Source organism: Grampus griseus, assembly GCF_964374135.1.
Source record: "Grampus griseus genome assembly, chromosome: 2".
Lineage (NCBI taxonomy): Eukaryota > Metazoa > Chordata > Mammalia > Artiodactyla > Delphinidae > Grampus > Grampus griseus.
In genome coordinates this window covers 9,285,120-9,297,258 of record NC_139018.1, presented here as the reverse complement: position 1 = coordinate 9,297,258, position 12,139 = coordinate 9,285,120, and the positions used below count along the sequence as shown (strand labels likewise).

Here is a 12,139-nt window from a genome sequence, read left to right as displayed (position 1 = left end):
ATGGATGGACAGATGGTGAGGGAGCAAACGAGTGGCTGGACGGGTAGATGGGAGCAGGTGACGGATGAAGGGGTGAAGACAGCCCGCTGCCCGCACCCACCTGGGCTTTGGTCTTCACCGCGTCATACTCGGCTTTCAGCTTCTTCTGCGCGGCTTCGTCCACGCTGGGGTCCCCGATCCTGTTGAACAGGGAGGCCGCCTCCTCCAGCAGCCGGTCCAGGAGCGTGGCCTGATTGTCCACGTTCTGAAGCAGCACCTGGGCGTGGCTCAGCTGCCAGCGCTTCTCCTTCAGGCCCAGCTGCAGCTCCACAGGGGGCTCGAGCACCACCGTCATCTTCTGGAACCAGCGGTAGAACTCATCCCGGGCCAGCAGGTACTCGCTCCAGTGCAGCCACACCCACTCAATACGGCTGTAGGCAGAGGCCACGGCCATGAGCATCCCCCCACCAGGCTCATGGGCGGGGAGGCCGTGCCGCTGCCCCCTCCCCAGTACTGGGGGGCTGCGGGAGGGGGCACAAGGACACCCTCTCGGGCCTCACCCCAGTCCTGATAGACAAGACCCTCCCGTCTGGGAGACAAGCTCCATGGGGCTAATGATCAGGGTGGCTCAGATTCCAGACCTGCTCTGAGAACCCCCAGCCTGCTGATGCCCTGAGCCACCAGGACCCCCAATTCCTATTAGTGATGCACAACGATGCCCACAGTTGTTTCTCTCTGGTGTTGGGACTCCACACACAGTCACCCTGGCTCTTACCACATGGGTGCCCACTAGCAGTCACGAGAAGACTGCCACGGGGAGTGTGTCTCTTAATTTGTGGAGTACAATAGGATCTGTGGGCTCGTCACCGCTCAGCGGGGACAGAGGGCTGGGGCCTGTGCACGGGTCCCAGGCGTGCCATGAACTCACTGCATTACCCCGCCTCTGCACCCGCCTCAGTTTCCCCGTCTGTAATGTGGAGATGGCCCTATCGGTCCAGCCAACATCAAGTTATTCGTTTGGAATTCCAAGTGAAAGAGTTTGAAAAGCAGAAAACACTGAGTAAAGTCCCCCCCGTCCACTCAACATTCTGGTTTCATAAAGACGGAGAAGATGCTGGCAGCTCCTGCCCACTGAGGACCTCCTGTGTGCCAAGCGCTGTGCCTGGCTCTCGACATTTGCTATCCCCCCGCCATCCTCCTAAAAACCTTCAAGAAACACTTGACTATACCCATTGTCCAGATGAGGCGCCTGAGGCTCAGGGGTCAAGTAACTTTCCCAAGGCCACACAGCAAGTAACCAACAGAGCAAGAGGCGATCCTAGGTCAGGCAAAGCCCCCGCCCCTGACCTGGCTCCCTGGTACAAGCAGAGAATCTGGGCTAAAGCGCTAGCAAGGCAACAGGCCTTCTTACCCCCCGGGGCCATTTGGCCTTTCTGCTGGAGGATGCACACGCGGCAAGTCTACCAAGAATTAATTGTTGGCAAAACACGATGGGCTCCCACTGTCTATTATCCTCATTAAGCTTGATTATAATTAGAAAGAGGCAGGCAGGGTTGACTGACATCCCAAGAGAGCATCCTGTTCCCACTAATCCCAGGACCGAAGAAATGTCCCTTGGGCAGCGGCCCCAGGCCAGCGTGGTGGTGGGCACGGAGGGTCGGCAGCAGCCGCAGACAAAGGCCTGGAAAGGTACCCAGCCACCCTACCTGTGACAGTGGGTCATGTAGGTGACCGTCTCCTCCCACTGCGCTTTGACGTCCCTCAGCCGGGCCAGGATCTCGGGCTTCTGGTCCTCATGGCAGCATGCCAGGAGGGCTTCGGCCGCCCGCAGCACCATGTCCACCTTCACGCGGCCCTCTGGCTCTAGCTGGCATATTTTCTGTTGTGGACAGAAAGCCAGTTCCCAGGAGTTAGACAACATGCCAACAGGCAGAGCCTTGGGAAGACAGTGGCAAGACATGGAAAGAGGCAGGACTTTGAGACCAGAGGAGCTGGGGTTCGAGTCGCAGCCCCTGCCCCTCCTCCTGTGACCTTGGGCAGGCTGCTAAGGGCTCTGGGGTGGGAGCGAGCGGCGATGGAGATTAATCAGCACAGAACCGCCCAGAGCTGTCTGATGATAGGAGTGCCCTCCCTTCCCTGATGGGCCTGTTTCCAGCTGCGTGAACCCAGAAAAGTTTCATTACTTCCCTGGCCTTGGTTTTCTTGTCTGTAAAGTGGGTGTATAGTAGTACTCAGCTCTCAGATTTTTTTTTTTTCCCAGAATTAACTGAGAAAATGCATGTAAAGTGCATGTCCCAGTGTGTGGCACCATGAGAATCTGCCTCTCAGGCCCACTGCAGGGAGTGGGCTTGGCCCAGGTCCCCAGCCGAGGCTCGGAATTATCTCTGAGTTTGCCGTTGGCACCAGGGCCTCGCTCCCTCAGCTGTTCCCACCAGTGACCAAACAGGAACACGAAGGCAGGCCCGTTACTACAGGACACTGGGCTCCTCTGATGGGTGACTGATTCGGGACACCCCACGGCCTTGCCAAATTCCCTGAGAACCACCCGGCAGCCCAAGATTCTCCCTGCTCTCCCGGACTCAGGGTCGGACCTGCATTGGACTGACCGTGTCCCTCCCAGCCACCCCGGGTTCCCGTCCCATTTTCTCTCACAGATGGTTCCCTATTAAACGTCTTGCATATCTAACCTCACCTTGGCCTTGGCTTCTTGGAGGACCAAGGCTGATACACAACGCCTGGCAAATAGTACGTTATCTGGTAACGTTAGCTGTTGTCATTATTCACTGTTATTATTCTAGTTCTTTGGCAACTAAAGCTTGGTCTCTGCAGTCAAAATAAGATTAGACTCCAATTCCAGGGCTCTTCGCCACTACCTGTGTGACCTTTGTCATGGTACTTAAACTCTCCAGGCCTATGAAATGGGGGAAGATAATGGTTAACGCCACCCAAGGTTATAGTGACATTGCGAGATACACTAGCACATGGCCTGGCCCACACTGCATCTCCCATCACTCCAAAATTGTTCACCGTTACCGCTATCTTTTGCTTACCTTCTGATTATATTTACTGACAGCACAGCATTTGCCTAAAGCTCCAGCTGTTCCCCAGCCTGTCTCCCTAAGGCTGGCAGTCAGTTTTCTTAGACTGATGTCCCAGTGGGCTGGCCGTCTGAGCCTTCGCTGTGGGTGGGGTCGGGGAGGGGCTCCTGCCGTGTCCAGGGCTGCCCCACTGACAACTCTGTGGTCCCAGGCAGGTCACTCCGTCACTCAGAGATGGTGATAACAATCTCTGCTTTGTCTATCTCATAGGATTATAATATTACTTTTCAAAAACACTATTAATTAGAACATAGATGTTAGTGGACTTTATAAACCACTGAGTGGTTATGCAGACCCTCCCCCAACACGTGCAAACGGGCAATGGTCCCAGTCCTTTTTTGTTACCTCGTATGACAGTGGTTAACGATGGTTAATGATGACATCGATGATAGTATAGAGCAGCAGTCCCCAAGCTTTTGGGCACCAGGGACCGGTTTCGTGGAAGACAGTTTTTCCACGGGTGGTGGCAGGGTGGGAGGTGCTTCAGGTCGTCATGTGGGCAACGGGGAGAAGCAGAAGAAGCTTCGCTCGTGTGCCTGCTATGCAGCCGGTTTCCTGACAGGCCACAGACGGGTACCGGTCCCCGGCCCAGGGCTTGGGGACCCCGGGTATAGAGGGACTTCCCTGCCTATGCGTGTTATCAAAGAGTGAGGTTGAAGAACGTCCTTACAAGGGCTGTCTCTGTGCTCTGAGTGGGGTGTAGAGAGGTAGCGTGAGGAGCAGGGAGGTTCCCCCAGAGAGGAAAAGAGCTGTGGTCTGGGGCTCAGGGCTGGGCCCAGCAGCAGGATTTGCCGGACCGTAGCAGGTAACGGGGACAGCAGGCGCCCAGCAGGGACCCCAAGTCCCGCTCAGCAGTGGGCAGCAAAGTGGCGGACAAAGGCACTACAGTGACGAGTGTGGACCAAAGACCCAGGGCCACCGTGGAATGTTCTGGACTGAGTAAGATTACCCACCCCCTGAACAGAACATTTCACACCTCTCAGAAGAAGGGGTCCCCCAGCATGGCTGAGGATGAATTTCTTGCCATCCAGTGAGATTTAATTTGATTAGAACTAATAATAATAGGGCTTCCCTGGTGGCGCAGTGGTTGGGAGTCCGCCTGCCGATGCAGGGGACGCGGGTTCGTGGCCCGGTCCGGGAAGATCCCACATGCCGCGGAGCGGCTGGGCCCGTGAGCCATGGCCGCTGAGCCTGCGCGTCCGGAGCTTGTGCTCCGCAGCGGGAGAGGCCATGGTAGTCAGAGGCCCGCGTACCGTAAAAAAAAAAAAAAAGAAAGAAAGAAATAATAAGAATAATTCAGGATCTGATGTCTCTGACACCCAGAGTTGTGGCGTAGACCCCATGCCCAATCCCCAAGCTGGCAAGATGGGCACCAGGGTGATTCCAGTTTTACCAGTGGGGGCACCGGGGACCCACAGAAACCTTAGCTTTGCAGAACAATTCTCTGCAGCAGTTAGCGAGGCCTCCTCTACAGGGGCTGCCCAACTTAACCTCAGTCGGAATCCAGCTCCGTGAATGAAGGGAGACAGCAGCTTGGGGAAGAAACTAAATTCAGTCTCTCTCTGCCACACTCACAAGGAACCAGTCCAGGGTCCTGATGGTGTGATCTCCTCTAGGCCTCTGGACCTTTGCCCTCCTGATTCCTGGCCAGGGAAGCACAGGCTGGACCAGGGGAACATGGGAGATGGGGGGACCCACCGCTCTTTGCAGGGGAGTGAGCCTGTTGCTTCCCTGCAAAGAGAGAAGAGCTGGCCAGTCCCAAAGGCCGGCAGAACATGAGCCCCACCTGGCCTGAAGCAGAAACCCCTGCCCCCAAACCAAAACACTGACCAGAGGTATGTCTGCTGTGGGACCAGAGGCATGTCTGCTGTGGGACCAGAGGCTAGAGCTGAGCTGGCAAAGCCAACCTTCGAGAAGCAGATTCCACCCTCCTTCTCTGCCTTGATGATTCCGCTCTTTGGCTCGTGCGTGGTTCTCCTACAGCCCCACCCCAGCAAGGACACAGTCCAGGAGTGCTTGGCAAGGGACACGAGCCAGCTGGGAAGGGGGTCATTGAACTGTAGCCACAAAGCAATTCTGATTCGAGGGAGCCAGTGAGGGCAAAAGTCAGCCGGGGTTTGGGTGGAGGGAAAACCTCAGCAGGGAGGAGAAGCAGTTCAGGAAGGCTGGAGGAATGTGGTGAGTCAGGGCTTTCCCTCAACGCAGTCACGGCCAGATGGGCGCTGTCCTGGGTAATATGCTGAGTACTGTGCTGAGTGCTCTGCTGGGTACCAAGCTGAGTACTGTGTTGGGTACTGTGCTGAGTACTGTGCTGGGTACTAGAGTCCAGGAGGGAAACAAACATGGCCCGATGCTTGCAGGCTGTAAGGGGGTCTGCAGACAAGGGCACAGATGACTGTGAAAGAGCCGTGACAGACCCCAAACTTGGAGCTCTGAGGAAGGATGTGGGCAAACCAAGAAGGCCTCATGAGGAGGTGGCGGTGGCACCAGGCCTCAGTGCTGAGCAGACATTTGAGCCAGCAAAGCTGGGAAAACACAGTGTGTTCAGGGCATCCGGCTTTTGGAAGCCAAGTCCTAGGAAATGTGGCACGTCTCTGACCATAAAGAGGCCTGGAAACCAGTAAGGAAACAGCCTGGCCTAGACCCCAAGCGCAGAGCCGCAGAGGGCAAAGAGACAAGATGCGGCGACCTGGGAGACCAGCCGCTGCGGGCACCGGCGTGGGCTGGGAGAGTCCACAGGCTGGTGTCCCTGCATCGAAACCACGAGAAACAACTTTCTCCACTGGCTCTGCCAGCGTGCCCTGCACTTTGCCAAGTGCGCCAGTAAGTCACTGGCCTCAATCTTCCCACCCTCCTGCAAGGTGGCAACTAGCATTTTCCCCAGGAGTGAAGCTCAGAAGGCACTGGAAATTCTCCCCAGGTGCCACAGCCGGAGCGGGGATTCGAACCCAGGCCTGCAGGCCCCAGGCCCCAGCTCTCCCCCTCCCCCAGGCTCCTCCCTCCCCTCCCCCTGGACCCCCATCCTGGCTAACTCCTCATTCAAGCCTCAGCAGTGAAGTCACGTGTCCCCAGAGGCCTTCTCTAGGTGACCGGTCCCTGCCGGGGGTTCTTCCTGAACTTTACACCTGGGAAAATGAGGCGGCAGGAGGGCATGGGACCCGCTCCTGGCCACACAGCTACTAAGCTCCAGAGTTGGATCAGAACTCATATCCTGGTCACTCCAGCCAACAGGCACTTGGGACGTGCATCACTGAGCTGGTGGAGGGATCGCATGGGAGACCCCAGCCCCAGGGGAGGTCCCATGGGCCAGCAGGCGGAGAAGGCTCTAGCTGCTCCCTTTCACCAGAGGACAAGGGTGAAATGTTTTCTTATTGCAAAACTGGTTTTGAAACATCAAAGCACACAGAAAACAAGCGGGTCTGAGCCCCGTAGGAGAGCACGGTGGTGGGGCACCCAGGACACGGCTCCCTTGACCTAGGCTCCAGGCCAAATCCCTGAGGGCTCACCTGATGGAAGTGCTCCCTCGGCTTCCAGAACCCGGTCACCTTGGCCTTGCCAACAGCTCTTCCTAAGGGCCGCCCTTGCCTTTGCCTAACGAAGCCAGACCCACCACCAGGGGGTAATGAGCTGTCAGCAAATGGTGCAAGGTCCAAAGGATTAGCGCGCTAAGACAGCAAGTGCTGTGCAGGGCTGCCAGGAGCTGGGGCTGGGGCTGGGGGAAGGGGTTAGGAAAGACACGTGGGCGAGGGGACGTTTCATTTCACATGCACACCCACACCCGAACGAAAGGGCGTTCCAACTACAGGCAACAGCACACACAAAGGTTTGGTGATAGGAAATCTAGGAGGTTTTCTGCCAGCGGGAGAGGATGTGTGCCTGGGAGGTCGGCTGGAGGGGGAAGCTGAGGCTGGAGAAGAGGGTTGTGGCAGATAAGTAGTGGAGGACGTTTGATGCCAGGTGAAGCTGGGTTTTCTCTCGCAGGCAATGGGGAGCCATAGAAGGTTTTAGAGGAGGAGAATAACTTCACGAGACCCATGTTAGGGATGCACCTCGTACATACTTATGCGACTGCAGGATTAGGTGCGTGCCTGTCCCCGTGATGCCGTGAACCCGAGCATAGGGTGCGCCTCACCCCTTCCACCGCCCCAGAACCCCACACGGGGACGGTCAGTGATGCTCTGCACTCAGCCCTGGGTTCAAGCCCTAACAAGATCCATTCCTTCCACTCTGGCCCATCTCTGTGTCTAGGGATCCATTTCACTATTGAAAAGTGGGGACAATAGACCACGATCACAGGGCTTTGGGGAAACTAAACATGAAAGCTGATAGTACAGGCTTGAGCACATAATAGTTGCTGAATGAATGTCAGCTCCCTTCTCTCAGTGACCGGGCAGAGTCATCTTTTGATAACGAATATTGGTGACAATAATAATGACGATGATGACAGAGGCCAAGACTGACAAGAGAAGGGGCTTTGGCTGTCAACTCCTCTCCTCACCAGGCTTGCCCCTGACCTTCCAAATCTCCAACCCATCACCCGCTCTGTTACAGAGGAGGGGTCCTCCTTGGCTCCCTGTTCCAGGCTCTGGAACCACTGACCCCTCCCCACCTCTCTGGCCCTGACCCCTGCTTCTCCCTGATGGTTGATGCTGTCCCAACACCAACATCGGGGGTGTCCCACATGTGCCCCCAGCTGTGCCCACCTCCAGTTATTTTCCTATTCTGTTCGCTCTGCCTGGAGCCCCTTCCCTCCCCTCCCCCTGGATCCCCGAGTCTGACTAACTCCTCATTCAAGCCTCAGCAGTAAAGACCCTTGTCCCCAGAGGCCTCTCTTGACCCTCTAGACTGGGGGACGTGACCTCCTCGGGGCTCCCCGTGTACCCTGGGTTCTCCGCTCACTTCACCGTCCAGTTGAGAAGCCTCTGACCAGGCCACTCAAGAATGGTCACCCCTCCTTTCTGCCGTGACGGTCCCCTGGGCAGGGCTCTCACCAGCTGCATCAAGTATCTGTTCATGGTTGCTATAAAAGGACGAGTGGTCCAGGGTGGTGCGTGCTAGGATGGTGCCACACCAAGAGGGAGGCCGAGCAGGGATGGGGGGCCTTTCCCACTGGGACAAGTGGGAGTCTCTGTGCCTACCTGGGAGGAGTTCCCTGAGGGCAGGGACCAGGCACCATCACCTGGCATCCCAAGGGTTCGAGGCCTGGCACAGGGGAGGCTGACGGAAATCGTGACTCAAAGTGGAGGGTCTCAGATCCTCTGGGGTCCGACCAATGAAGGACTGGGAAGGACTAATCTGAGGGCAACTGGGATGACAGGAAATGCCAGAAGACACTGGAGGGGACTGGGGGTGGGGGAGGGGGAATAGAGAGGGTGCCACTGTCACTGTCAACTCAGGTCATTTGCATCCAGCCTCACAGGTAGCACAGGGCTTTCTCTATGTTAACATCCATCAGCAACAAACGCCTCCTCAAGGCAGCTTGTGACCCACCCTCTCGAAGTCAGCATCCTGACACAATGAGCTTCACCCATTCTAGAAGGGAAGTGAAGAGAGGTCCAGCGGGGTCACAGGGCCAGCAGGAAGCAGAGCTGGGATTTGAACCCAGGACTTCCAGACTCCAAAGCCTGTCCTCTCTCTAGTCCAGTGAGCTGTTCTACTGAACAGAATGCCTGAGAAACCACAACACCCTGCACCCTGACGCTAGCAGAAGCACACGATGCTGTAGGGAAGCAGAAAGCAAATTTGAAAAGAAGTCAGAAGACCAGAATTCTAGGGTGGAGTGTCCTCCCCAGAGGCCTTTGCAACTTGAACAAGTCACCAGACCGCTCCAAGACCCAGTTTCCCCACTTTTAAAATGCAAACCCTGGGTCCTTCTTCATACTGTGTGGTTGACACTTAAGCCGTTGGCCCTGAAAAGGTGATATCGATTCTTAATTTTAACTGTCCACTTCCAAAAAGAGCATTAGATATTTTCAATAAAATGTGCAAAATCAATAAGACAGCTGAAAAAAAAAAAAAAGGAGAAAGAAAGAAAAGACAAGATACAGGGACGTGGGTGTGGGGTCAGCTCTGTTTCTAGCCTGTTGGGGGGTCAGTTTGTGCAGGAAGAGGTAAGCCTCCCCTTAAATAAAGCAACCATTGTTAGGTGATAAATTAGAATTGTGGCATATCCCAATGGATATGACCTGAGAGATGTTAAATCAACTGCTTTACTTACAGATGGGAAACTGAGGCCCAGAGAGGGACAGGGATGTGGCCAAGGTCACACAGCACTTTAGATCAGCGTGGAGACTGCAACCCAGGTCTCTGACTCTTAGTCTAGAGTTCTTCCCCCGGCCCCTGGCCCAGAGCAGATGACCTCAGGTGGGGGGCACCACAGTGCTGGGCCAGGCACTGAGCATCGGCACTTCCGGTCAGGGTAGCACTGAGCCTCTGCCTTGTGTCAGGTCAGGGTAGAGCTGGACTATAAGAGCCAAGGGAGGGGTCTCAGCTGCAGAGAAGCAGAGAAGGGGCAGGAAGCAGGGCCTGGGCCACCTGGGGGTGAAGACCATCCCGCTGCACGGTGCCCCCTTCCAGGATGGGAGAGTCAGACCCTTACAATGAAACTGTGATCCTAGGACCCGCAGCAAAGGTGTCACCGAGAGCACGTCAGAAATGTCACATCTCGGGTCCACCCCCAGCTCCTGGATCACAAGCTGCACTTAAACCCCAGGAGATTCAAAGACATCAGATTTTGAGAAACACCCGTCTAGTCCGCTCTGCTATGCAACAGCTGGGAAACCTGAGGCCTGAGAGGGAGGGACCGGGCCAAGGCCACAGGGTTATCAAGGCCGTGGTCTCTGCATACCTCGGTCTCCCGCAGCCTGGCCTCCAGGGCTGCGCGGGGCCCCTGGGTGTTGTCATTGATCTGCAGCCGCTCCTGCACAGCCTTCATCCACTCCTGGGCGTCCCCCATGCTCCTGGCGAAGCCCTCCTGCGGTTGCTGAGTCATGGCACCTGCAGGGGCTGAAGACAGGACCACACGAGGTCAGGCGCATAGGTGAGGAGGGCGGGGGGAAGGCGAGCTGTGGAGAGGCCCCAGCCAGCTGATGGCGGTGAGGGTCGGGGAGCCTGACCCTGGGAATGGGGCTCGCCCTCCACCCCTGGCACCCCTCCTGATGCTCCAGCTCGGTGCCAACAGCCAGAGGCAATCGTGTTTGTCAGAGAGCCAAAGGACTGGAAATGGGCCGAGAAGGGAAACAGGTCTGGCCTCTCCGGGGGCTGGGCAGGGACAGCGGGCCCAGGGTGCCCGGTTGGCAAAGACTCCCTTTGTCTCAGATTCCCTGCTCCCCTCTGACGCTAGCTTGGCACTCAGGGCCAACTGTCTCCTGTCTTTTTGGCTGGAAACTCCTCCAAAAGTGGATCCTAAAACACACACAGGCTGAAATGTCTGTGACAGACACTGAATCTTGATCTGAATGGATCAAAAAGCCTCAACCTAAGAAACACAGTTTTTGGGCATTGGCCAGGCTGACGCCAGCCCCTGAATCTCACCTGAAATTAATATCTCAGGTTGGGGGATGGCCCGGTGAGCCAGGTGTCTCGTGGCTACTTCTCCACCAAACCTGGGTCCCTGGCAGATGCTGCTAAGTGTTTCCACTGAGCTACGCACCACCTACCTCTTGGCAACCACTAACAATCAACTGACCTAGCATCTGAGCTGAGACCCACTGCCTTCAGGGATGCCCGCTTCCTGGCATAGGTCTCCCAGCTAAACCAACCGCTTTGCTATCCCATCCCCTCCTCTCTTTCCCTTACCTTCTAGCTGCGGATACAAGGTCTCAGATTTTCTCACGTAACTTTCTTAAAATCCCATTAAGCCCAGGAAAAACTCTTCTGTATTTCAGTTCTAGTTGTCTGCTTACGGCAACTATAACCGACTTTGGATTAAAGTTATTTATATCTGCATCTTAGGGGAAAGGATTGTGTCTAGTTTATCCTCCAATCTCCCACAATGCCTAGCACAGAGTAAACCCTCTGCTGATGCTGAAATAGCCCAGCGTTGGCATAAAGCGTCATGCACCCAAAACCAACCACAGCATTTGTTAAAAAGGCAAAACAAAACAAAACTAGGAACAACCCAAATGCCCAACAATAGGAAATTAGTTAAGGAAAGTATCACACACTTGCACTTCAGAATATTATGCAGCCCGGGCTTCCCTGGTGGCGCAGTGGTTGAGAGTCCGCCTGCCGATGCAGGGGACACGGTTTCGTGCCCCGGTCCGGAAGGATCCCACGTGCCGCGGAGCAGCTGGGCCCGTGAGCCATGGCCGCTGAGCCTGCACGTCCGGAGCCTGTGCTCCGCGGCCGGAGAGGCCACGACAGTGACAGGCCCGCGTACCACAAAAAAAAAAAAAAAAAAAAAAGAATATTATGCAGCCAATAAAAAGTAGGATTGAAATGAATTCGTGATGGAGAATACTTGGGCTCTAATGATAATATCGAAAAATGTAACAAAATTTATACTTAGTAGCCCCAGTTCTACAGCTAATAAAAACAAAACAAAACAAAACAACCACAAAAAAAACATGCTCCTAGAAAAAGGCTGGGAAATCTCGCCATTACGATGCCCATGTAGGGACTTCCCTGGCAGTCCAGTGGTTAGGACTCTGCACTTCCATTGCAGGGGGCATGGGTTTGATCCCTGGTCATGGAACTAAGATCCCGCAAGCCACGTGAAGTGGTCCAAACAAACAAACAAAAGCCAATGCCCATGTGATGAATCGGAGAGAGGGGTGTGGGCAAGTGGCTGAAAGCATCCCACATGACCTCGGGCCTCTCTTTTCCTGGCACGGTGTCTTCGGAGGCCACGTGGCTAAGGACCATTGTCTGGTTGGTGGAATCACAGTTGGAAGTTTTTCTGTTTCCCTATTTTTCCTCTTAGGCACTTTGTGAATTTTCCAGAAAGGGCAACTGTTACTTTAAAATAAAAAAAAACAAATAATTTCTTAACATTGGCTGAATTGTCTGTTGGCCCTTTTTTCTCAATCATCAGTTGGTTGTACAACAGGCGTTGACTGGGA

The 12,139-nt window shown here is 55.2% G+C and overlaps 1 protein-coding gene across 1 annotated transcript in view; it reads right to left on the bottom strand.

Annotated features, from left to right (window-relative positions):
* The window catches only part of SYNE3 (spectrin repeat containing nuclear envelope family member 3), a 91,451-nt gene that overhangs the window by 42,805 nt on the left and 36,507 nt on the right, over positions 1-12,139 (bottom strand). The window contains exons 2-4 of the mRNA XM_082647561.1: positions 9,925-10,082; positions 1,686-1,858; positions 101-410 (exon numbers count right to left, since the gene is read on the bottom strand). Coding sequence (XP_082503687.1) covers positions 101-410; positions 1,686-1,858; positions 9,925-10,068 — 627 coding nt within the window. The 5' untranslated portion in view covers positions 10,069-10,082. The remainder of the gene's footprint in view (positions 1-100; positions 411-1,685; positions 1,859-9,924; positions 10,083-12,139) is intronic.